Genomic DNA, 26519 nt, shown 5'->3' with positions numbered 1-26519 from the left:
TACTAAAAGCCAGCTTCCCAAAGCCCCAGCTTTGGGCAGAAGGCTCAAATCTAGATCCCTATCTTTCTAATTTAAGGCTTGGATGGATCCTAATTCCCAATCACTGAGTAGGGACTCATCCCAGCCTTAACCATTTGGACTTATATTCATATCATGCCTTTGTGTTCCCTCACACCTAGAGATCCCCCTCCACCACACCATTTTTTGGTTTTTTTTTTCTTTTCTTTCTTTTTTTTTTTTTTTTTGCTTTCAATTGTTGATATTCTATTCAGCAATGCTGTGTTTGAAGCAGGGATTCCCTGACTTCTTTCCTCACTGGGTTCCTGGAAGCTTTTCCTATCTCTTAATAACCTTTTCAGGAGCAAGATTGATGTGATACAGGAACTACACAAGAGGGAAGTCCAACCCAGCAGGAGACTCAAAGAAGACTTCCTGGAGGAGTGATAGCCTGTCCGTGGATGTGAAGACTGAACACACAAATTAGGCACAAATGGTGTGATTGTGCGTGGGGCTCACAGGTTGGAGAAAGAGGTGGGGTAAAGGTTGCAGGCAGAAGATAGAGCGCATGTGAACATCCTCAGGGGTAAAACACAGAGCAACCAGCTTATCACATTCTGTGAAGCAAAAGTTCCAAGAAGTGCAAGGAGTTTAGGGTGGAACTTGGACTGAGATAAGAGGTTGGGGAGATAAGAAGAGACCAATTCATAAGCAGTTTATGTGGAAGGATAGTATGGTGAACCAAGTTCTGTGAGCAGACAGGAGCCCATGGAAGAGACCATCAGCCACAGAGGATGAAATCATTGGGTTTAAAAGAAAAACAAAATAAATCTTCTTATATAAATATACACAGCCAGTTAGAAATAACTAAAACAAATTTTGCTGACAAGTTGGCAATCCCAGAGGGCATTCAAGCATTTAAGCACTACCTTGACATTCCAGCAAAACCCTCAACTCTTAGCCAAAGGATTATAGGGCTCAGGTCTGTGTGTCCCGCCTCCATCCCCCAGGAAATGTCCCCAGCCATGTTTGGAGGAGGGTGGGCCAGTGTCCCAACCATTCAACTTGTAGACATTTTGGAAACACAAAGCTCTTTCAAAAATGTTTCCCGGTACCCACCTCTCTTCATTGGCCCCCGAAACTGCCACAGATAGATCCCTATTGTCAGGAAAGGGCTGCAGGAGCAGAAGCTCAAACATGAAAGTACCCTGGGCCAAGGGCCAGGGGGTCTATTTTTGGAAATTTTTCTCATTGCCTGTTTATCTTTCAGACTCCACCTAATGTATTCCAGGCGGGTGTTAAAAGTTACTTGGCTGGGCTGAGAAGGAAAGCAAGAAGGTGATCTAAGACCCAGTACCAGTAGCAATGGTGATAACCTCTGGACAGTGTTTTGATTTCCCCAATTTAACCTCACTACCTTTTGGCGCTGGTGAAGCACTCATTCAAACCCACTACTGGCGGTGGGATTTGGGCAGGTAACAAAAAGAAAGTGACAGAAGGTTATGGATTTCGTAATCTGTTAAGTACAAGCGGGGTTGCTGCTGACCTGCCTCCTGGACTCAGTTCTCTGGTCTCTAAAACAGGGTTAGAAATACTGCATCTAAGTTCAGAGCCTTCGCCAGGCCTTGGAGAGGAAAGCGCCCCCTACAGCATTTGGTCCTCGTCCTCCTTTGTGCAGGGTTACTTCGGAGATGGACAACAATGCATTCATCATAACATTTGGTTATGTTAATCCAACCCAAGCTGCAAAAGAAAAAAGACCGGCGTTGTGTCTCGATTTATATTTTCCTTAAAGGGACAAAATAGGTGGCCCCTGGAACTCCGCCACTCGTAAAACGCGCCACTGAAACACTCGGTGGACTTGCAGTGACAATCTCTTCCAGTCTGCGGCCTAAACCGGCTTTTAAGGGCGTCCTCCCCGCCCTCCTGTCCGCGCTCCCCACTTTACTCCAGTGGCCACATCCTGTCTCGCCAGGTCACTCTCCAGTTCTGCTGTGTCGTCTGGCCTTCCTGCGGGGGTCACTGGGCAGATCTCCGCGGCTGACCCTGGGCGGGGCCCCGCTAATCCGCGCGGTCCTCCTTAAGGAGCTTCCGCGGTGGCCCGTGGAGGCGGGTGTTTTGTTCTTATAAGGAGGGAAAAGTTTCCGTGACATCCAGGAAATGAGTAACTCCACAGCCTTGCAGAGCCCCGCCGTTGGAACTAGGAGGCGGGAGCCGGCCGCGGTCCCGCCGCCAGCGTCCCCCTAGCTGCACCGCCGCGCGCTCCGGCAGCCGCCCGCACAGCCCGACGCCCCCCTCGGAGCTGCGCGTCAAGCCCGGGTTGTCGCGGGCCTCCCGCGGGACAGCGCTACCAAGGCCAAACGTAAGTCGGGGACCCGCAGCTCCAGGCTCTGCTGCTTCCCAGGCCCCTCGCGAGTTACAAGAAGGGAGGGATGGGGACCCAGGACTCCGCCGAGCGGCGCCCGAGTCAGGAGCGGGGGTGCGCGGGGAGCGCTCCAGACTCGCCTGCGCCCACCCCAAGTAGGGGCCGACTTTGGGGACCGCTTAAAGTGCGCGCGCACGGGCGGGCGCCGTGGTCTCTTGCGGTCACACCTCCAGTTCCCGCAGCGCTGGAGATGCGCGCGGTCCCTCGGCTCCCAACCCCACCGCTGGGCGCTTGCTGCAGCCCGCGCGGCCCGCAGCCGCTCTTCCCGGCGCGCCGAGCCTCGGAGCCCCACGCGGGACCACGTGTAGGTTCCTAGTGCGGGACCATCCGTTACTTTGACTGGCTGAGCAGGGTGCTGCGGCACGAAAAAAAGCTGGGTCGCCCTGCTCCTTGGCCGTCCCTCTCTTCCAGCGAGAAAGGAGTTAGAAGTGAAGTTGGTTTCTTCTTGGTTATAGTATTTGCGCAATCAGGTTGCTTTGGGCCGGATGAAGCCCCCGCCACTTCCTCTTTCAAGACTTTTGGCGGGGTAGACCCCATGCTGAGGGAACTTTCTCTTGGCTCTGTAAATAGCCTTAGCCTCCTGACCCCTAACTCCATCCTCTACCCGGTCCCTGTCTCCGCCCGGTGGATGCCCGGTGAGCGGGTTCGAAAGCCTCAGACCAGACGCCCCATCCGAAATGCTCTTCTTTAAAAACAAAAGTGCTGCCGAGCAAGAAAGGAAAATAATCGACCCAGGCCAGAACCTCACTGTGCGTTTGGCCCCTTTTGCCGTGAGAATCTTCCCTCCCTTCCAGACTAGAAGAGGACCAGATACTGGTAGCATCTAAATCAATCCAGGGCTCGCTTTTGTTTTCTTGTTCCTCTTTAGAAACTGACCAGGGCTCTTTCCTTTTACAAACCAGTTCTACCTCACAGAGGCTGCCAGCTAAAGTCCAGGGCTGATGCAGTGACAGATCCAGGTTAGCAGGAAAAATGGGGTGGCAGACACTGGTTGGGTTGATGTCATTCACGTTTTAGTTAATAACATAGTGGCTGTGTTGGGTACTCCCTCCAGCCTGATGCGCCTAAGTGGCTCTCATTGTTTGCTAATTCCTTGTGTGTTGCTGCTGCTCTAGGCCATTCTGCCCTCAGATTTTCCACTTGTGGGTAACCATGAGGTGGTTTTATTTAAAAAAAAAAAAAAAATTGACCCGCTCCCTGCTCTTCTTGGGTGGATGGAGAAGCTTATTTTCAAGTCTGGGTAATTTTCAAGATGCAGCAATTTCAAGCTCTGGTTTCCAGGGGGCAACGATGTGGACTTTTAACCTGATGTTGTCCTCCCAGAAGTCGTTACCTCTCTGCTCTTGCAGCTCCCAGAAGAGAAACTAAAAGGGTGTGTAGGTGAACTTGATCAGAAGGCAAGAAGGAGCAGAAACTTCGGGGGAGAAAATTGCCCACTGAGAAGGTATTTTCTGGAAGGAACCTGGTTTTGTATTTTTACTTTTTTGGTTAATGAAGAGAAAGATGGTTGGGGGCTCCTGTTTGATGAAGAGGGTGCACAGTCTCAGGGGCAGACAGGGGTGAGCACGCTATGCATGGGCTGCACAGGGGTAGAGTCAAGCCAGTGTAGTGCACTAGCCCAGTTCCCAATGCCACCTCTTGGAGGGACACCACTGCCAAGTAGAACTTGTCCAGAGGAGAACAGGAACAATCTGCAAAGTGTGTCTTGTGAGGGAGAAGATAGAACCACTGGTGTGCAGTCCAGAATGAGAAGCACAGGGGGACATGGCTGTATCCTTCAGATGTCCCAATCATGGAAACCTGAGGAAAGAAAATGGCTTACTGTTGGTTAGAAGAAACAACGACAGGTCTCAGTATAGCATGAGAAGGATCTTTTCACAACCAGAGCTCTGCTGGCCATGCTCTGGCCATTGGCCACAGGGGCCTTCAAGTCCAGGACTCTGGTTCTACATTTGGAGTCAAGAGTGAGGCAGCGCAGCAACCTGTGGGGCTTGAATGGAGACATGTACGAGGGAGGGGCCGGTGCTCCAAAGGAGCAGGACTTGAATTATGGCCAAGACCATCCGTCCATGTTGGACCTTCCATGTTCATGGTTGTTGGGGAGGAGGGTAGAGCCACGAGGCTGATATCCTCGAGGACTGCTGCTAGCTTTTCCAGTCCCCTGTGTAATTTAGAATAAGTTTCTTCTCTCAGCAAGAGGGTGACATTTGGTGTCATTTAGAAATAAGGACCTTGGAGCCATGGAGTTGACTTATCCTCGGGTTACCCTGGCAGTGTGTCCTTGGGCAGTACACTATCTGTACAAACATTTACAGCAGCCCTGATAACCAATTATTGAGGGTGCAGGACCTTGACCTAACATTTCCAGAATGATGTTTTATCTATTTATTTATTTATTGGTTTCTCAAAAGCACTCTGCCTGTATCATTTAATCCTCACAGTTGTCCTATGAGGTCTTCTCAGCCCCACTTTACAGATAAAGAAACTGAGGGAAGCCAAGTGCTCAAGAGCCTGGGTTGCTGAGCATTCAGAGAAGCAGGTTAAACTTAAAGCCAGTTATGGGAACTTAAAGCTCCCTATGTGAAGGAGGAAAGAGCAGCTGCCTTTTACCCCCGGCAGTGGAAGGATGGGAAGCTCCTGATGATAAGAGGAGAGGCGCAAGCCTGGCCTCGTGGCTGACTGGGAAGCCTAGCCCAAGCATCAGATGGCTTTCCATCTTCATTACTGGGCGAGGTGAGGTGGCAGATCCAGTTTGGGGCCTGGTACAAGGGTGATGTGTAATTGTCACCTGGGTGTGGTGCAGAGGGAAAAGGTGAAGCTGTGTGCAGGATGCGGAGTCTTCCTGGGGTGGAAGCAGGTGAGGGTGACCGAATATGCTGTCCTGACCTTCTAAACCCCTCTTCCCCCACCTCCAAGTAGATAATCACTTGTTCACCTCAGCACTTAGTGAGCTAGAACTGAGCACTGTAAATCGGGCTGTCCGTGGGCACTTATCAGAGGTTTCTGGCCACTGAGGAAGTCAAGTAGTGTCTTGGGAAGGCTGGCTGGAGCCCAGAAGTCACCTGTCCCAGGGGCTGGCTCTTAGCTACACCCACTTACAAATCGTATTTATATAATTTTCAGAGTGGTTTGCACTCAGGCTACTGAATCGCCCTGAGAAAGCGGGTGTAGAAGTCAGAATGCTAGTTTATTAATTTGCAAGGAGACTTTGTGAACACCACACAGACTGAATGTCATCTTGTCTGTTCCTGCATCCTGGGGAAGCCACATGGGAAACTTGCTTTGCAAAGCTGGAGTCACAGCCAGGCAGGAGGGGGGGGGCATTGATAGCCAGTGGTCCAGAACTCTGTCCACCTCTGTGGCCCTCTTGCCAATGATCCCTGGCTGTGCTTGTCTCCTTGGTTAGTGCCTCCAAGGCAGTGTTTACCTGGTAGGTTTTCTCCCTTTACTCTTGCATAATGTAGCGCTTTTTGTTATATTTGCTTATTTGTTTAGTGCTTTGTAAGCATTATCTCTCAGCTGCATAGATTTACATTTGCATATGTTAAATAACTACTGTAAAATCCAGGGCTGTAGAACCAGGCTGCAGGAATAAATGCTATATGCAAATCAAGAGGGTAATCAGGTGAACTGTGGGGGAGGGAGTGAAGAAGAAGCCAAGCACAGAGCTAAGAAACAGTGTCCCTAATTAGCACTGAGACCCCGGGGAGTAGTAAAATCAAGACCAGCTTATTGCCATCCCTGTGTGAACCTAGGGATGAAGCAGTCCTTTGCAGTGTCTGCTCAAGCCACCTGTCCTGCCTAGCTGGCCTCTTGGAGTTTAAAGGGCTCCCTCTAGTCTCTGTCGGGCCCCCTCAGAACTCATCTTTAGAGAGTCCCTTCTCCAGCTGCCCCAGGAGGTGACCATATGGGCTTTGGGATGGGCAGATTTGGGTTGAGTTCTGGCTCCACTGCTTAGAAATTAGGTGTTGTTAGTAGCTGGGCAGGTGCCTTGACCATTCCAAGCCTCATTTTCACCATTAGTAAAATGGGGATGAGCTGTCAGGACCATCAGAGGGTTGAGTTGGGTGGTGCATGGAAGTGCTAAGCCTTGCCCCACCGGCCTGCAGGCTGAGCTCTTCAGTGCTTAGTGGTCGTCCAGGAGATGCATCTCTGCTGGTCTGGGCGTCCTTGTCAGGGTGCTGCTTCATCCTCTGAGGTCTGAATGAGGGGCAAAGCCACAAGGTCTAGACAATCCCAGAGGGGCAGAAGGAGATCCTCAGTGTCCCACCCAATTGACTTTTTCAGAGACAAGGACAAAGCTGCTTGCCCTCACTTTTCAGGGGACTCTGGAGGAGGAGTCATATTTGAAGCATGGCCTATCTCAGGCATTGGGGAAGGGGAGAGGGACAGGGGGTCCTCTGGAGAGGAAGGGGGTCATTTGAGAGTACTCAAAAGGCCTCTAGGGACCTCTTGAACAGTTTGGGATCTCTGATGTTTTCCTGTAGAGAGTACATCTCCCCCCCATCCACATGGCCCATTCCAGTGACATCAGTGGAATAGAAGCACCTGGCAGGTAGCATCACTGTTGCCCAGGCAACACCTCCACCTTAAGGCAGACAGGAAGAGACAGACCGATGTCAACTGTAAGACGCATGTTGAAGAGAAAGGGCGTAGACGTTGTGACCTCTCCACAGGTGTGTTTCTCAGAGGCCGGAGAGAGAATGGGCTGTGGGGTTTGGGGTTATGGGGCTATAGTTTTGAGTTCTGGGCCATGAGCCAGTTGGTGGTAGGTCTTTAGGCCTTGGGTTCAGTCCCTGGTAAGGAACATAGTGCTGAGGGCCCTGGTCTCTTTAGTTCCCTCAGCGTGACTCCCTACAGGGGTTTCTGCTACCTAAATCTTTGAGGTGGGGAGGGGAGCTCAGGCCAGAGCAGTCATGGGCCAACCATTAGAAAAGGAAATTTCCAGCTTCCTTGCCCTCACCACCCAAAGAAAATGAGATGCAAGGACGCCCACATTCTTCCTGTGGGGGCTACTCATTGACCCAGCCATCACTGTGCACCTGTGATAATAGGCATGGCACTGTGTTTAGGGACTCTGGCCTCATGGAGCTTCATGACCAAAAGCACAAACAAGAATGTGTGCAACCCACTACCCCAGAAGGTAGTAGTACCAGATGGAACTAGAAAGTCTCATAGAGCACCTGTCACTCAGCTCTGTTTCCCATCAAATTCTACATGGGTTAAATTAAACCTGTGAAGTCCCTTGTCTCCACTAGCTCATGCAGAGCATTGGAGATCACGTTTGAGATAAACTTGGGTGTTTGGAGAGTGAGGTTAAAGAAGACAACTATGGCTGTCTACAGTGTCCCACCAAAGGGACACCCTGAAGACGGCACTTTTCTCAAAGCTAAGCTCATTTGGCAATTCTGAGGCCCTTAATTTGGCGACCTGTGGGTTCAGCCACATCTTCTAAGGTGCTTTAGAAGTTTTCCTTCAGGAAGAATTCCTAAGCAAGCACCACAAGCCAACACAAGGGATGAAGATGCAGGGAAGGGAGGTGGGAAACTCTGTCGGTCTCTACAAGGTCTCAGAACAGGAATTGCCTTGTCTTTCAACTTGATGGTGTCCTTTCAAGATCTTTGTTGTATGCTACTGGGCATCCCTCCAGCCTGTGAGTGGCTGAAGTAACTGTACAAACATGACTTTTTCAGAATCATAAGTGAAAATTAGTGTATGCTTAGTAGAGATTTTTAGCAGATAAGGCTTCCATTGACAAAACTGGTCCCAAATCAGTGGTCATGACCTTTTATTCCTAAAAGCAGAATAACCTTTATAAAAGGGATTGGCTTCCTTTACTGAGCAAAGCCCCATCCTCAGGATTTTACACGTTTGTTTCTCTTGCCGCGACATCCCTTCTGAGTAGGTATAGGCTGGGTAGAATAGGCTCTGAGAGGCCAAGTGATTTGCCCACAGTCCCAGAACTGAAAACCACAGAGCAAAATTCAAACCTAGATCTGTGCCTCCACAGCCTCACACACTTCCTGCCACCTCAGGCATCTGCCTGGATACCATAACCCAGTGACTATGAAAGAGGGGTAAAGAATCCTATGAGATTTGAGTAGCAAAGTGGAGAAGACATCAGGCAGATCACCAACTCCAGGCCGGAGCCCAGGTCCCCTCTTGCTGTGACTAGCTCTGGGGTATTAGCAGACAGAGCTCAGTTTCCCACTCTAAAATGGACAGGACCAACCAGTACCCAGATAGCATTCAGCATACTTTGAGATCCTCATATGGAGTCCCTGGGGGAAATGCAAAGCCCAGGACTATGGAAGAACTCACTTGCAGGTGGAAAACCTGGCAGCCACTCACACCAGGGCAGAAGGTCAGCTTTGAAGCTGCCCCACATGTTGGCCACTGTGTCCTCCTCCTTTCCCTGATTGGGATGCAGAAGCATCTCCAACCTGCATCCATCTGTCAGGAAGGGCGTAGTCATCATTTGGGGCCTGCCTTTTGGTGCACCAAGTGTGCTCTTAACACACTGGTCTCCCAGGAGCCTGTTTAATAGCCTTAGCAGCAGTCAGGGGACCCCCCCTGAAGTTCATGAAAGGGGCCTTTGTTCTGGAGGGAGTTGCTGGAGGCTTGAGAGAAGGAGAGCAGAGGATGCCTGGGCCCCACCCCTATGTGCTGCTTCCAAATGTCCTCCTTCTATCCATGATAGTTCTTAGGGACTCACCCAACACTGACAAGCCCCCCAGGGTCAGAAGAGACCTTGTTCCCCTTTCCTATTCTGCTGTGGGTACTGGGGATTGAACTCAGGGGCACTCAACCATTGAGCCACATCCTCAGCCCTATTTTGAATTTTATTTAGAGACAGGGTGTCACTGAGTTGCTTAGCACCTCATCGTTGCTGAGGCTGGCTTTCAACTCGCAATCCTCCTACCTCAGCTTCCCTAGCTGCTGGGATTACAAGAATGTGTCATTGCACCCAACTCAAGTGCACTCTTTATTCCCAAATTTCATCTCAATTGTCATCTACCCATCCCTAAACAGTGTGGGGAAGGGGAATCCACAGGAATGTATCTAATGTTCCAAGATGCCAGGTCACTGAGCAGTGCAGCATCATGGGAAGCCCATAGGCTTGAAAGACAGGACTGGGTTCAAATCCTAACTGTGTGCTGTTGGTAAGTGACCTCACTACTACATGCCTCCAGTTCCAAATCTGTACATGTAGATAAGTACCTGCCTTTGAGGTTCAACCTGAGGATGACACACATAAAGCACTTTGCCCAATGCGTAAGCCCCAAATATTATGTATTGGATGCAGAGGTTTCGGGCCAGGAGGCTTGTCCAATCTTCTCCAGAAAGGGAGACTTGCTGCTCATTCTGCTTTACAATTGTATTGGACCCTGTAATCCTGCACTTATCTTGAATTTCTCTCTGACTCTTGAGCAAGAAGCTAGGTGTCAAAGGGCAAGGCAGCTTCCTTGGAAAACACAGGTGGTCCCCAGGCAAAGGATTTTGCTCACATTGCCTAGGACACTTAGCGCTGTTGGTGTTTTGCTTTTCTGACTGCTCCTGGGAGTCCTGAGTCCATTCATTCATTCATTCAGCAAGCGTTCCTGGAACGATCCTCCTCCTAGTGCTGGGTGCTCAGAACCTAGGACTAGGAGGAGCTGTCAGTGACGCTGCTGACCCATGGGAGGGAGGGAGACTGCTGCTGAGCCTCCTAGGTCACCAGACTTCCTCCTCTCCCTCTCTGGCAGCCCCGGGACCTTTCAAAGACAGAGAGGTAGAGGAGACAACTTAGTAGTCATTGTCATTGGTCCTTGTCCCCAGCCTTCTAGAGGAGCTTCAAGCATATTGGTCATCTCCCTTCTTCCCGAGGAGTCCTTAAATTGCAAATAGAATAATTCAACAAATCAAAGGGACTCCTGACTTTATCACCACTGCCAGTGCCAACAAGAGCATGTCACTTACAAAGCACTGCATGTGATTGTGCACCACCTGGCTGATGTGCACAAGGCCATGGACTGGGTCATGATTGTCATGGCAATGGCAGAGCCAGGACTCAAAGCCAGACCATCGGATTGCAGAGTCGGCTCCTTAACTCCTCTTCTCTAAGCCTCTATAAATGGTTCAGCTCCTCTGAGCTGAAGACTCTTGGGCTGTTTCTTTCCGGGTGGCCTTGAGGGCAGGAGTAGGTCCCAGTGAACTTGTGAACTTGACACTAGCAGTGGTTACTTGAGGACCAGCCATGGGATCATGAATTCACTGGGCATTATTTGGACGCATTCTCCATTCTCGGCAAAACTCCTGCATCAATGATATCACACCATCCCTGTGGCTGGGAAACAGTGTGGCTGTAGGTGGTTGTGGTTGTTGTTTGTTTGGGACAATTCACAAGGAGCGGGACTCCACGTAGTCGTAGGTAATTCTGGGAGCAGTTTTGCTAACTGTTCCAAGCCTTACCGTCTGCTCTCTGGGAGGAGGAGAACTGGTTTGCTGTGACTAACAGGTGTGGGAGGGCAGCAGGCAGCTGGCTCTATTGTTCAGACCAGGTCCCTGCAGCAGAGCTGGGGCAAAGAAGCCACCACAACTCTTAGTGTTTTATGACTGCTTGGCCTCCCTCTTGCTTTTGTGCTGCTTGTTCTTCCCCTTTACTAAGATGAAAGGGGTTTTAGATCTTTGCAGGCATGCAGAACTCTGTGTGTGTGTGTGTGTGTGTGTGTGTGTGTGTTGCTCTGGGAGCTCCTGAGCTGAGCTTCTCCTCCTCACCCCCTCTCCCCCTCCCTAGCCCAGCTGGGGCCAGGCTTTGTGTCAGGTACTGCCTAAGCCTCAGGGGACTAAGCTGAAGGACCAGGGTGGAAGAACAAACTGGGATTTTGCTGTGGCCAGGACGTGAGTAAGAGAGGGTAGCTGGGGTGGCCAGGGGTAAGGGAACTGGCCTGTCTGTGGCTATGGAAAGCTTCTGGGGGGACATCCTCCCCCATGCCCTAGAAGCAGGTAGAGAATTCCAGCCAGGCTCCATTCCCATCCAGGGATCAAAAGGAAATGGCAGCTGGGTGCCCGCAGCCCTCTAATTCCTTCCATCCCCAGCTCATCTGTGGGAGGGGGAGGTGGGGCAGGGTGTGGCCCAGGGAGGGCTTCGTTTTCCTTTGTGGTTTCTCCCCGGTTGTGCCCAAGCCCTCCCGTCTAGCAGGCAGCCTGAGCCTGCATCCCACCCAGGGAGCCTGCCTGCCTGCCTGCCCTACCAACCAGTGCGACTTTGATAGAGGCTTGGCTTCTGCGCTTGGAAGCAGGACACATGTGGAACGTGGTGGGAGACAGAGGAAGGGGCACGATGTGGGAGCCCTGGCATGTTCTGCCCTGGTGGGTATTAACGCTCCCTCTGTACAGCACCCTGTGGGTGAGGTGAGGCCACAGGAGCTGGGAAATGTTCCTCTGAGGGACTTTCGCCCAGGCCAAGCCAATACCCAGCTGGGAAATGCTGAGCACAGCGGTTCTGTAATAAGTGCCTGCGTTGCACACACAGAAATCGGAGGCGGGATTGCAGGGGTCTTGGGAGGCCCTTCCGTGCCAGCTCACTGTGCCATGTTCACTCTCCTGGCCAGTGAATGGTCGGTGTTTGTGGAGACCTTCTTTGAAGGTGGTGCCTCCATCCAGGATGGCGTGTCCATGGCCCCGTGAGCAGCTCTGTACCAGGTGCTTGGAGGACTGTAAAGATGAACAAAGACCCTTCCCTTGTCCTAGAGGAGCTCCAGCCCAGGAAGGTGATGGGTGAACAAGCAGGATGGGCCCACAGGGCAGACACAGCCTGGAGCACGGTCAGTTGGTGACCTTAAGCAGACTGCAGAACTGGGCTCCTGCTGCCTGTAACAGGGGCTGAGGTACCCTGCCTCAGGACTGCCTCAGAGGATAGTCACAGTAACTAGGGATGGAGGCCCAGGGAACCAGTTTTTGTTGGGTGCCTGCTATCTTCTGGTCACTTCCATGGAGATGCCTCTAGACACCAAATGTTTGCCTGCCTGCTTAATAAATAGGTCTCCCTCCCCTTATTTTTCCATCCCTTTCCAGAAAGAAGGATTTGGCTTAGGAGTTGGGGCATGGGGAGGGGCTGGGAAGGGTCCTTGCAGTGGTTTCTGGGAGGGCTTGTTATGAGAACAGATGGGTAGGGTTTTGGTCCAGAGCTATGAGGCACGGGTGTTGCAGGAATGGTGGAGATGTGCAGGAGGGTTCAGGGGACTAGAGATGATCCAAAGTGACTGGGCCAGGCAGGGAGGAACCCAAGGGGTCCCCAAGGCTGGTTGGGGCAGGCCAGGCCCTGAACATCAGACTTGAAGTGCTGACCTGTGTTACATAGAAGCAGGATTCCACTGAAGAGGAACAGGGAAACTTTGGGGTTGGGTATAGGTGAGATGGGTATTAAGGAGAGCTCAGAGGAGCTGGTTCCCAAAGTCTCTGCTGGCCAGGTGGTGAGAGCCCTGTCTCACATGGAATTCCCAGGCTTTAGTGCAGAGTAAAGACCTGAGCAGAGAAGGCTGTGGAGACTAGAAGCACCACAGCAAAACAGGGAGAGTCGGTGGGGATCACTGGCTGGAAGAGAAGAGGGTGCATCATGCATTAGGGCTGTGTCGGTCTCCTGAGGCTGCTGGGACAAATTACCACAAACTGGGGCGCCTAAGACATTTATTCTCTCACAGTTCTGGAGGCCAGAAGTCTGAAACCTAGGCATCCACACAGCCATACTCCCTCCAAAAGCTCTTGGGGGATCCTTCCCCCATGGTGACAGCGTCCCATCCTCCATCTCTGCCTCCCCGTCCCATTGCCTTCTCTGCTTTCTGTCTCTTCATGAGGACACTGGTCATTGGATTTAGGGCCCACCTGGGTAATCCAGGATGATCTCATCTCAGGACCCTTAATTTAAATGTATCTGCCAAGACACTTTTTCCAAATAAGGTCACATTCTTAGGGTCTGGGTATATTAGCACAGTGACACATCTTTTTGGTGGCTGCTGTTGAACCCTCACAATGACTGGGTGAAAGGAAAGGGACATGGGCCAGGATGCAGGCTTCAGGGAGTCTTTTCCTTGTCCCTTGACCATTTTGCTCCTCGTGTCCAGCCTCTCCCCTGCCCACAGCCCAGCCATTGACACCATCCTTGGTCTGTCCATCCCCAGACACTGGCTTCTGTGCTGTCCTGGGGTCAGGGCCTCTGCTGCTGGGGAGTCAGCAGGGTGTCTGGATGGTGGACTCCCAGCCTTCCTGGGAGATGGATGGCTTCCTTTCTCCATCCTCTGCTCTGCAGGGGACAGGCATGAGCCAAAGGCAGGAGAACAGGAAGGATGTGGCTCTCCCACCCCGGGTTGGCCGGCAGAGTCCAGGCTGCTGTCCTTCCTGTGCCTTGGCTTCCCAGCCACCCTTATAGGAGTGAGCATCCTGGTGACTTGTTTGAAGCTCCTTCCTCTTCCAAGAACTTGTGACCAGGTACTTCCTGAGTCCAGCCAGTGCCCACCTGTGGACTGTGGAGGCCCCCTCCCCACCCAGTGTGTGTTCCCTTCAGTTCCTTAGTATTCCACCTGAGTGGGGGTCTCCTCTCTGCTCTCTCCCTCTCCTCTGTCCTATTATGCCACCCACACCTGGGTCCAGTCTTGACCTCTGGGTCCTCTGAGATCACGGTTCTGCTCAATCTGGGGTCTGAGTTGGGGATGCAGGAGCCCTGGCTCTCTGGTCCTTGGGAACACAGACCTGACCCTGGAACACCAAGCACTCCTCAGTGAGTAACCCTTAGACTAGAGTCACCTCCTTCCAGTCCGGGGCCTTCCAGTCAGCCAAAGCTTTGGCTGTGGGAGGAAACCCACTCTGGCATTAGCCTCAAGTGCTGGTTGTGATTCTTCCCAGTGTGGCCGCCAGGACCAACTGGAAGGCCCCAGAGTGGAGGCCAGACTGGGTTTGGGAGAAAAGGTTGAGTTGGGGGGTGCTTTAGGGAGTTCTGGACACAGGAAATGGTAGGTGTGCTCCGTGGTTGCTGAGGGGTAGGAGAGAGGAGAGCCCAGGCCTGGAGTCACCTGGAGGTGTGCTTCCTGAGGGCAGAGGCACTGGGCAGGAGAGGAGAGCTGGCAGTGGCACGTGGACAGCTATAGACGGGACCCTGGGTGGTCCACAGAAATATCTTAATGGGCTTATGTGGTTTTTAAAGAATTTTTGACATAGTAGCCAACACTTTAAAATTGGAGGATTTTGATAAAATCCAGGTTTACTGGCTTCGAAGGAAAAAAGAAAAAAGATCTTGCCCCTCTGGGTACACAAGGTGTGATGTGGTGGCTCTCCCTATAAGTGAACTGTGGGTCCTCCGGGTGACCAGTATCGCCCATGGCAGCCTGGCTCATTTTCCCAGTGGGCTCATTTTCCCTTGGGTCCCCCAAGGGACTTGCTTTCACAGCCCTCATCCCTAGGAAGGATGACTGGGCATGGGGCTGCAGGATGCTGGGAAGAGCGCGAGCTGGCAGCTCAGAACTGCCCCCTCCTACCTACTTTCTCAACAGGTCCCCTCCCTTCCTCTTTCCTCACTTCCTTTCTTTGCCCTCCTCTTCCTCTCCTGCCGGGTCCTGAGGCCTGTCAGGGCCCAGCCCCTACAGATGCTCTTCCCTGGCCCCATGTGGGGTGCAGGTGAAGTGAGGTCCCCTCTAGGGACACCGTGGTGATGGTGGTGGCGGCTCTGTGTCTCTGTGGCCCTTGCTGAGGCATGGGCCAGCTCCTGGGCCTTTCTCTTTCCCTCCCTCCTCAGTCATGGTGAGCAGCTCTGCCTTCGGAGCTGCTTGTGACCCAGCCATTGATGAGGTGCTGGCTGTCCTGAGTTAGGCAACAAGGAAGTTGTTGGTAGAGACATGTCACTTGCACAGCTGTATCTGCCCCGGCCATCTCCCCACAAAGGCATGGTAAATCCGCTGCCACTGATGTGTTGACAGCTGCCTTGTGTCCAGCTCATGCTTGGTGCCCTGAGATCTGCAGGACATTCAGGTTCATGACCATATAGGAAGTCAGGGTCCAGCAGGTAAACTGACACAGTGAAGAGCAGGAAGGTGGCCCGAGCTGGGGCAGTTCTGGGAAGGGCGAGGTCGGTCTGCTCCCAGGGCCAGTCTGCTCCCGGGGGCCAGCCCCTAGAGGAGTGTGATCTTGGCCTGACAGGGAAGCATAAGGCCTGGGCCCTGCTAGAGAGGAGCATGAGGGAGGAATGAGATGGTCACAGAGAGTCCCACTAGGGCTCACACTGCCCAGCCATGGGCTCAAAACCAAGGCTCAGGCCAAACACAGGCTCTGCAGTAAACTTGTCCTTTCTCCCTGTCCTGGAAACCTGGGGACAACCTACCTGGAGGATTTTGATGGTTATCTCTGACATTGCCCAAGTGGCGCCCCCTGGCAGCAAGAGGTAGCAGGGCTCACTCAGTTCCCAAGGGCCTGCTGAAGGGGACGGAGGGATAGTCGAGGGGGGAAGCCGGCTGCCAAGGTGCGGCTCACACACAGGTGTGTACCGCCATCTTATAGGCCACACAGTGAAGCTCCCTGTCCCTCAGTCTACCTGTTCTGAAAACTAAATGACAGACATACGCATAGTGCCTAATATTATGCCTGACACAGAGTAACTTCTTCTTTGTAAATGGTTCTAAAGGAAAACATCCTCATCTTCAGCTTCCCTTCTGTGCACAAATTCCTGCCCAGAATCCCTGGGAGGGTCCATGGCGGATGGCCAGCCTGCCTCGACCATTCCTACTCGATCCTTGGGATCAAGCATGTCTCTTCTTTTGGCCTCAGTTTCCTCATCTATGAGTGGGGTTTAGACAAGCACAACTAAATTCTGACTTTCTTGAATCTGTAGCTTTATTTCACTCCAAACACTGTGGATCTGATGAGCTGAGACACTCCAGGACAAGGCCAGGCTTGTGACAGTTTGGGTCTCCTTGATTCCCCTTTTCTTGGAGGCCCTAGAACCTAGACAGTGGGAGAGGGACCCAACTGACGCCACCAGGCCTGAGCTACACAGCCCTCCTCTGCTGCCTCCTTTATTCTAGTTCATAGAGAAAACCAGCAGCTGCTCCTTTTGGCTCTGAGCTGTGGCTACATTTGTTGTTGTAATTAGCAGAGCTAATTGCCTCTGACAGGCCTGGTGAGGGGCAAGCCCTTGGCAAGCTCCAGGACCCAGCTGCTGACACCTAGGAGCCCCACCTCCCTCCCAGAGGATGCCTGACTTGGAAACCTGGCTCGGGAGGAACTGGTGCTCTCGGTGGCCCTCAGACCCCAGTGGACTTTAGAAGCACCTGGAGAGCTCATTAAACATGCCCGCCGGCCCCGCCCCTGGAATTTCTCATCAGGAAGCCTGGGTTTGCCCTCCAAAATATACATTCAAGTTGCCAGGGGTGCTGTTACTGCAGGCGTTTGGGAACCACTATCCCAGAGGGAATTCGGGGCCAGTGAGAAGTGGGACCTGGGCACTTCTATGGCTAAGCACAGGCCAGGCTGTCCTGGGGTGGGGGGTGGGGGATAATGAGCAGACGTGGGGCTGGACATGGGCTTGTAGAATTCTGTCTGCAAGGAGAGGAGAGGTGATTTGGAGCCAAGGGGTCACACCAACATCTTCCCAGCAGGTGGGGAGGTCTCTGGGCAAGGAGAGGACCCCAGGGAACAGAAATAAAACTCCCCTCCTCTGCGTTTTTGCAGCTGTAGGTCATTGCCTTTCATGATCCAGTGCTCCTTCTGTCTGTGAGAGAACTTCATGGCTGACTCCCCTGTGGTTTTTACTGCTGGGGCTCAGGCCATCCTGAAGCATCCAGCATATTCCCAAGCTTAGCGGGGACAGAAGTGGGCAGAGGGGCCTGAGTTTCAGCCCGGCTATGTCTTTTGCTAGAAAATTCCTTAGTTCCTTGGGCTTTGGGGAAGCCATCTGGGAAGCAGGAATCTTCTTAGGTTATAGTGGTCCCTGTGTTCAGTGCCCAGTGCATCTAGGGAGGGCTCCGGGAGATGCTGTGGATATTAGACAGCTCTTAGTGTATTTTTTGGATGGGGCTGTGGTGGGGAGTGCTGGAGGGCTCCAGGTGCAGGATGAGGGGACCTTCATAAGGAGTATGGGATTTCTCCTCCAGGGTCTTGGACTTCTGATCAGCCTCAGAGTAAGGGTCTGGTAAAGCACTGGTCCTGGCCACCACTGTAGCCCTCTACCCAGGCACCCAGAGGTCAGCATCTCCCCCCAACCCCTGCTGCCTGTGACCTGGCCCTTTGCCAAGCTAAGTTTAGCTGTGAACCACATGAGCCACCCTCTCTATGGGTGAGGCGTGGGTGGAGAGGAATTCACAGGCTTCCTGTCAGCTTCCTGACAAGCAGACAAAGCCACCAAATGACCCAGGTTTATTCTCAAGGCCAAACCCGCCAGCTGATGTCATGGACCACAGGTGTGNAGGCGATTAATTAGAAGGTCACCTCTCTGTCCCTCCCAAAATTATACCCGGGGCCTCGCACATGCTAGGCAAGTGCTCTACTCTACCCAGGTCCTTTTAACATTTGAGACAAGTTGCCCAGGCTGGTCTAGAACTGCCTCACCCTGGCCCACCCCACCCCTCCCCACCCCTCCCCATCCCTCGGGTGCTGCAGATAAAGGCAGGCTGTGCAGAGTTCAGTGAGGAGCAGAGCACATTGGGTATGATCCCTGGACATGGTTAATGTGAGGAGGTGAGTCAGCAGGAGATCCCAGACTCCCAGGGCTTCTCCCCCTTTGCTGGGGGGCAGGGCGGACCCAGCCAAGTGCCAGGGAACAGCAAGAACAGTGGAGCACTTTGTGCTCTCAAAGCACTTTTGAGCGTATGTTCCTTCATGCCTCTGGCACTGGGGCAGGGCTAGTGTGCTTGGCTGGTGAGAAAACAGGCACTGTGCTGAGCACGGAAGATGCGTGATCTCACAGGAGGGACAGTTCTGAACTCCTCACAGGTAAAGCAGGTAGCCTAGAGGAGCTGAATGATCCACCTGAGATCCCGCAGCAAGGGGCAAGACCCAAGTTCAAGGCCAGGTCGACAGGCCAGGTACCTTCCATTTTGTGGCACGGTTTCCCAGGTGCTCCAGATGGAGTCCCGTTTGTGACTCTACTATTATCAGTGTCACTGGGGGCTGCCTAAATCCTGCCAGAGTTCCCATCAGGCAGGTTCGACTGTGTATTCCCATACCATCATAGCCACCCTTTAATAAGAAAACTCACGCAGGGGCAGACATTTCACTAAGTGTTTGATGTGCATTATCTTGTTTAGGCTTTACAACAGCAGGTATTATTCTTTCCATTTGACAGATGAAGAGACTGAGGTTCAGAGAAGTTGAGTGATTTGCCCAAGGTCACATCCAATAGATGTACATGCTGAGTTCTTATAACCCAGTCTGTTTCCTCCAAGTCTTGGCTTGGCATTCTGAACCTTGCCAGCCTCAATACAGAGAAGCTTCTAGAAGCCCATTCTCCTCCAGAAGGCACAGTGGAAGCCGTGGGTGGAGGGAAGAAGACTTCCCCATCTAGTCTAGGACTTGGTGATGGCACTAATTGGTGGCATCCTACCCTGAGTTGACAGAAACTGACTCCCTCCTGGGTTGGGAGTTGCCAGGGCTGTCCCTGTGTCTGGTCAAGGTCTCCTGTGCCCAAAAATCAGTGGCCCTGAAGGACATCCAAACCCCCAAATTATCATCTGTCTACTGCCAACGTCAACATTCCACGCCTTTACCTTCAAACTCGGAAACCTGTTCATCGGCCAGGCTCATGGCTCTGCTGTGGACCACCCCGGCAAACCTTCCATTACCATTTCTCTAATGTCAAAACCAGGGCTGACCTGTTTCTGCGATTATCCAGCATGCTGCTCCTTGGCGTGGGGACAAAACGCTGGCCAGCCACCCTGTCTCCCTTTCAGTCTGACTTCCTCCACTTTCTCCTGTCCCCCATTTCCTGCTCTGCAGAAACCCATGCGTGAGCGCTTCAGAGCTCACCTCTGACTCTGGACTTGGGTCTCCACATGGAGGGCAGCTACCGCTGGACCTTCCTCTCCCAACCCTTTGGAATCCTGCTGACACACCCAGCTGTATACGGGGTGGAGCTGAGTGTCACATCTGAGCAGCAGCTTGGCCCAAGTGTGGCTGGCAGCCAACTCAGGCAATTTATATCTTGCCCTTTGCTGGGGACATCCTGCCAAGGTATCCTTACCTGGTGACAAATCCCTGTTCTATGAACAGTAAAGGGAAGAATTCCATCATGCAAATCAGGGTCCAGGGCTCTAGCCAAAGGGAATGGGGCTCCCGCCCAGAGTCAACGCTGGCTTCTCCAGCGGGGTGATGGGAGAAGCCCTCTGGGTTCTTTCTGTTGTCTGGTGACAACCTCATGACCTCACTGATTTGCATTTGGCCATTTCTCTCTTTGCTGAGGTCCCAGGAGGAAAAGAACAAGACTAGTGTGGAAAGAGAAAGGGCAGATTATTCCCAAGATTCCTGAGGAGAGGGTATAATATACAGAAGTGCCCCCACCTGAGGGGGATGTGTCCAAGACCCCCCTGGGTGCCTGAAACTCTATATGGATAGTACTGAATCCATCTACACTGTGCTTTCCCCATACATACACAAGTTCAATGCCTTTCCTATCTGAACTTACCCTGCTTATCACACACTGGGGCTATAACTTTTGCAGGTTGAGGTTCAATAGCAAAACACATTTCTTTTCCTCCTTCACAATTTCACAGGTAGCAGATTCACCCTTTTTTATTTCAATCTTTTTTTGTTTGTTTTTTTGGTGGTGCTGAGGATTGAACCCAGGGCCTCATGCATGCTTGGCAAGCTGAGTCACATACTCAGCCCTCACCCTTACCATAGACCTTAGCAATCTCGGTATATGATTTTTTTTTCTTTCCTTAAGTTGAGAACTTTCATCCTTTCACTTAAAAGAAGCACTTTACCACCTCTCTTTGGCATATCCAAATGGCCAGGGTCACTACTCTTGCACTTTGGGGCCACTATTAAGTAAAATAAGGGTAACTTGACCACAAGAACTGCATTACTGCCGGTCAATTTGATAACCCAGTGAGCTACTAAATGGCTAACAGGAGGGTAGTATATATAAGGTGGATATGCTGGACATATATGATTCATTCATTCCTGGACACGAAAGAGTCAAACAATACAAGATTTCAACACACTATTCGGACAGCTGCAACTTAAAACTTATGAGTTTTTTATTATTTCTGGACATTTCCACCTAATATTTTCAGATCACAGTTGACTGCAGGTAGCAGAAACCTTGGGAAATGAAGCTGTGGCTGGCGGGGGTACTACTATACCGTAAAATGATGCTTTCCAGACCTTAATGTGGATAGTGTTAAAATACAGATTTTGTGTTGGTGAGGATGGGGGAAAAGGTACACTCATACGTTGCTGATGGGACTCCAAATTGGTGCAACCACTATGGAAAGCAGTATGGAGATTCCTCAGAAAACTTGGAATAGAACCACCATTTCCCCCCCCCCAAAAAAAAAAACCACTCCTCAATTTATTCCCAAAGGACTTAAAATCAGCATACTACAGAGATGCAGCCACATCAGTGTTTATAGCAGCTCAGTTCACAATAGCTAAACTATGGAACCAACCTAGCTGCCCTTCAGCAGATGAATGGATAAAGAAAATGTGGTTTATATGTACAATGGAATGTTATCAGCCTTAAAGAAGAATGAAATCGTGACATTTGCTGGTAAATGGATGGAGCTGGAGAATATCGTGATAAGTGAAATAAGCCAATCCCAAAGAATCAAAGGTCAAATGTTTTCTCTGATATGTGGATGCTAATTCATAATAAGGGGAGCTGGCTAGGGAAGAATAGAGGTACTTTGGATTAGACAGAGTGGAATGAAGGGAGAGGAGGGGGTGTGAGGATAGGAAGGATAGTAGAATGAATCAGACATTATTACCCTATGTGTGTATATGATTACCCAAACAGTGTAGCTCTACACCATGTACAACCAGAAAATGAGAAATTATACTCCATTTATGTATGATATGTCATACATAAATGACATATACAAAAGCAAAAAAAAAAAAAAACAGATTTTGAAGGAGGCCTGGAGTACAGCTGACATTATGTATTTCTAACAAGCTCCAAAGAGATATTGCAACCAATAGTCTGTGGATCACAATTTGAATAGCAAAGATCGTTAGCCCTCCCCTGTAAGTCACTTAAAGCCTAAAAATTTAATGGGGGAATAGAATATTACCTTTCACAATTAAGAAATCAGATTCCAAGTTCAGATGTATTATGAAGGAAACTAGTGATATCAATACCATGACCCTGTGGGATACTTTTTCCTCTTTTCTAGGAAACCAAGATTCAGAGACATGAGTTAACATGCCCAGAGTCACACACAGCTTTTAGTGAGAAGGTTAGCTTTAGAGCCTCTTGTTCTTAACCACTAGACTTTACTTGTATTGCAGGAAAATGAATTCACTAGATGAAATCCACTGGGGTAGCAGTGGATGTTTGATTGAGGACTATTTTGATTTTGAGGGATGGAAAAACAACTCAAACTTACTTAAAGAAAAAGGAATGGCAGCTGGGCACTGTGGCACACGCCTGTAATACCAGGACCTCAGGAGGCTGAGGCAGGAGGATCGCGAGTTCAAAGCCAGCCTCAGCAACGGTGAGGCACTAAGCAATCAGCGAGACCCTGTCTCTAAATAAAATACAAAATAGGGCTGGGATGTGGCTCAGTGGTCGAGTGACCCTGAGTTCAATCTCCAGTACCAAGAAAAAGGAATGGCTTTCATGCATAGCTGGATCCAGGAGTCTGCTTTCCTCTGTGTTGGCATCTTCCTCAGGCAGGCTCCCCCACCCCGCCCCCAGTGGCTGGAGAGCCACCAGCACTGCAGCTGTGACCCTGTCACCCAACCTAGCCATAAGGCAAGTCTTTCTCCCAGTGCTCAGAGCAAGTCCTTCCTTTGGCTCAAGTTAGGCCACGTGTTCACTGAAGAACCCATCACAGGTGGCCATAGCTGGGGATGAGTGTGGAATAGCCTGATGGTCTTGGGCCTGGGACGCCCATCCCATAAGGACCTAGAGCACAAAAGGGTTGGCTCCTAGGGTCAAGGAGGTGCTACCAACAGCAGAAAGAATGTCCTGGAAGACAGATGTCCGCCCCAGGAAGCCTTGAGTTCTTCCTCCTCAGCCAGGCTGAAGACACAGGAGGCAGCCGCAAGGGCCAGTGGGGTTGGGTGGGGCCGCGAGGGTCTGGGGGACAAGTGCATTAGGGAGGTGTGGTGTGTGACCTGTGGTCTCTCTGTTCCCAGGAAACCTCCAGCCATGGCCCTGGGCCTCTTCCGGGTGTGTCTGGTAGTAGTGACGGCCATCGTCAACCACCCGCTGCTGTTCCCGCGGGAGAACGCTACTGTCCCAGAGAACGACCAGGAGATCATCCGCAAGATGCAGGCCCATGAGGAGAAGATGCAGCTGGAGCGGCTGCGCCTGGAGGAGGAGGAGGCGCAGATGGCAGCCGAGAAGGAGGCCCCGGAGCAGGTGGCGGAGGAGGGCCAGCAGCAGCAGGAGACCCTGGCCTTGAACCTCTGGACCACTCTCTGCATGATCCTCTTCCTGATCATCGAGGTGTGGCGTCAGGACCACCTCGACGGGCCCTTGCCTGAGTGCCCGGGTGGGGATGAGGATGAGCTGCCGGTGCTGGGGAGCGCCCCGCTGCGGGGCGTCACCCTGCCCAGTCAGGCCATGCTGGGCCACTTTCACGAGCACGGTATCCGCGGCACCATGGCCGACGCTGCCCGCACCCGGGAGTTCGTGGAAGGCTTCGTGGACAACCTGCTGGGAGCCCTGAGGAGCCTCTGCAACCGGGACACTGACATGGAGGTGGAGGACTTCATCGGTGTGGGCAGCATGTACGAGAACTGGCCGGCGGACAGGCCACTGCTGTGCCACCTGTTCGTGCCCTTCACGCCCCCAGAGCCCTACCGCTTCCACCCGGAGCTCTGTTGCTCCGGCCGCTCGGTGCCCTTGGACCGCCAGGGCTACGGCCAGGTCAAGGTGGGCCGGGCCGACGGGGACCCGCTGGGCTGCATCTGTGGCAAGACCAAGCTCGGAGAGGACATGCTGTGCCTCCTCCACGCCAAGCAGAGCGGGGCGCAGCCCTGCAGGGAGATGGAGGACCTGCTGTGTGCCCCAGAGTCTCCGTACCTGGACACCATGCGGGTCATGAAGTGGTTCCAGACGGCCCTCACTAAAGCCTGGCAGCGCATTGCCCATAAGTTCGACTTTGACCTTGCCTTTGGCCAGTTGGACACCCCCGGGTCCCTCAAAATCATGTTCCGCTCAGGCAAGGCCATACCCTTCAACCTGATTCCTGTGATCCAGAGTGACAATTCCGATCTGCACTTTGTCTCCCATCTTCCCAGGGAGCTCTCTGGGGAGACCCCGGCCTCCAGCACCGACTGGCTCCTGTCCTTTGCTGTCTTTGAGCAGCACTTCCTCAGGATAACTTCCAAGGGGCTGCCCGAGGGGGCCTGCCACCTCAGCTGCCTGCAGATCGCCTCCTTCCTGCTCTCCAAGCAGAGCGGCATGGAGGGCGCCTGCGGCCTCGGCGCCAGTGGGCTCAGCACCTACCACCTGAAGACGGCGCTGATGCACCTCCTGCTCTCCCGCAAGGCCTCCGACTGGAAGGCGGCGCAGCTGCACTCACGCCTGCAGGAGCTGCTCTGCTTCCTGGAGAAGAGCCTGCTGGAGAAGAAGCTCCTTCACTTCTTTGTGGGCAACCGCAAGGTCCCCGAGGCCCTGGGACTTCCCGAGGCCGTGCGCAGGGCAGAGCCTCTCAACCTCTTCCGGCCCTTCGTCCTGCAGCGGGGTCTCTACCGGAGGACAGTGGACTCCTTCTATAAGATGCTCGAGAATGCCCCAACCCTTGTCAGTGAATATTCCCTACGTGTCCCCTCCAGTCAGGCCAGCCTGTCCACCAAAGCAGTCGTCTTGTAGAGCATGTGGAATTTGAGAGCCAGGAGGGAGGGTGTCTCGCAAGTCCACGTGGCTGGGGCTCTGCAGCCCACCGGGGGATCGCGGTAGGCTTGGCGGAGAGCCCAGATGCAGCCTGCCGGGAAGCCGGGCCCCGCGGGCGGAGGAAACAGAATTCCAGCTGATTGCTGATTTGCTTCCCTGCCACTGAGTCCCAGTGGCAGAGTTATCATTTGGGTTTGGGGACTGGTTCTTTGCAGAGTGCTCTTGGATTACCACAGATGGACAAGAAGGTGACAGAACACTCCACGGAGACTGAGAAGGAGAGAGTGCCGACGTTGACCTTGAGCGCAATCCGTTTCCATCTCGGCCCCGCCCATGCTCTGTATCAACAGATGCTCCACATGAATGCTGCCAGGGACCCGCGTTTAGATCCTGTACTCCATGTCCAGGAATGCTGGGCCCCAGCCATCTTCAGGCAAAATAAGAATAAGGACAGATGTGGGAATCTACAACCTGTGACCCACGGTGGCTGCCCCTTCTTATAGTGTTGGAAGAAGGGACCAGGTAGAAACCTGGGGCTCCAAGTAGCTCATGCTACACCCAGCTGGGTATTTGGTGGCAGAGGGTTTAAAGTTGGCTGATGCTTTGGCCACATTTCTCACTCAGGTGCACCCCTTCTCAGGCCTCTTTGCTAGCACTGAGTGTCCCAAGTGTCCCAATGGCACCTGGGTGCCATTTACCGCGCTGGGCGCCTCTCACCTCTCTCCATCCTTTCAGCCCATCAGTGTGGTAGGGGGATGGCAGATGCTGCAGATGGAAACTGATCTTGAGACAAGAGAGGTACAGGCTGCCTGGGACAAGGGACAGAGCCTGGTTCCCAGGGAGGTAGGGTTGGGCTTGTAATCTGGACTAGTTCAGAGGAGGTTGCAGAGCCCTGGGGTGGAGACTGCCATAGCCTTGCAGTGTCCTCAGGCTCTCAGTCCTAGGGCAGGGTGGGCTTGGAAGCTAGAACTCTGGAAACCCAGCTCTGGGCCACAGGCCCAAAGCCACCTCCTGCCCAGTTCCTCACTACAGGGGGACTCGCTTACTGCCCAGACCCACCCTTTCTGCGTGGGCCTTCCTGACCATACAGATAACCCAGACCTAAAAGCCTGGTGTTGGCTGGGCTGACTGGGGACCTGTGTGGGCACCAAGGACACAGCCCTCAGAATTCAGGGGCCACCTTGTCCTGCCGAGAGCTATGGGCCCTGAGTAGGCACCAGAGCCTGAGGCTAGACTGGGCTCCTCTGCAGGCCTGGTTCACAGGATTGAGGAACTCTTCTCCACTGGGCTTCAGTGGCCCTTTGAGACTTCCTCTCTGCATCACTTCAGGACAAAGAGGAATGGAGAACAAAGAGCCAGGCCACGCCCAGGTCCCTCTTCCAGGATTCATGCCATCCAGGCCTCCCAGATGGCATAACTAACTTGATGTGGGTGTCCGAGCTTACTGCGACCTGAAGAGAAGAGCTCCTCCCTGTGCCCAAGGAATGCTCTCTCACCTAGTCCCGGAAAGCTCGAGAAGGACCACTTGCCCACCAGCGTTAGATCCTGGTGGGAAGACGGCTGCAGTCAGGGCAGCAGATCCCATAGGAAGTGGCCTTGTGTGAGCAGGAGCTGGACTGAGCTCCTGCTTGGGCTCCCCGGGACTCCCAGCCACCACCTGGCACCCCAGGGAGTGACCCTGCTCAGGTGTGGCTCACAGCAACCCTGAGCCAGCCATCCCACTGGATTTCACTTCCAGAATCAGGGCAGATTTCCTTATTTATTGTAACCTCTGCCTTTTCTCCCTTCATCCTTATCCTGCTGTGCTATGAAGAGAACCCAGTCACCAAGAACCAGCCTCCAGAGGCCAAGGCCAAGCCTGCATCTCCCTCAGGTTCCCCTTTGCTTTCGGGAGAAAGTTCACTCAAAAACTAGCTCCAGTGTCTTGTTTGTGCAGAACTCGGTGGAGAAACCGTGGTCTGTTGTGCACCGAAGCTGCTTCTGAAGCAGAACACAGTGGGGCTCTCAGTGTTTCATGCTGCCTTATTTATATTAAAAATAAATAAATCAATAAATTCTCACATGGAGGAGAAA

At 52.5% G+C, this 26519-nt stretch overlaps 1 protein-coding gene across 3 annotated transcripts; it reads left to right on the top strand.

Moving 5' to 3' along the window:
• The first annotated feature begins 1925 nt into the window (after positions 1-1925).
• LOC107149871 (inositol 1,4,5-trisphosphate receptor interacting protein) lies at positions 1926-26519 on the top strand. 3 transcript variants are annotated; one of them, XM_048807290.1, is made up of 3 exons: positions 1926-2359; positions 3772-3866; positions 22742-26519. In XM_048807290.1, the coding sequence occupies exon 3, from the start codon at positions 22755-22757 to the stop codon at positions 24423-24425; it is 1671 nt and encodes a 556-aa protein (XP_048663247.1). In that variant the 5' UTR covers positions 1926-2359; positions 3772-3866; positions 22742-22754; the 3' UTR covers positions 24426-26519. The 3 variants fall into 3 exon arrangements, with proteins under 3 accessions (XP_048663247.1, XP_015350249.1, XP_048663248.1); XM_015494763.2 differs by lacking the exon at positions 3772-3866 and having other exon boundaries at positions 1927-2359; XM_048807291.1 differs by lacking the exons at positions 1926-2359; positions 3772-3866 and adding an exon at positions 21445-21837.

This window comes from Marmota marmota, unplaced genomic scaffold, assembly GCF_001458135.2.
Source record: "Marmota marmota marmota unplaced genomic scaffold, marMar, whole genome shotgun sequence".
NCBI classification, from domain to species: Eukaryota; Metazoa; Chordata; class Mammalia; order Rodentia; family Sciuridae; genus Marmota; species Marmota marmota.
The sequence above is the reverse complement of the archived record's forward strand: the minus strand, read 5'-3'. Positions and strand labels throughout refer to the sequence as shown.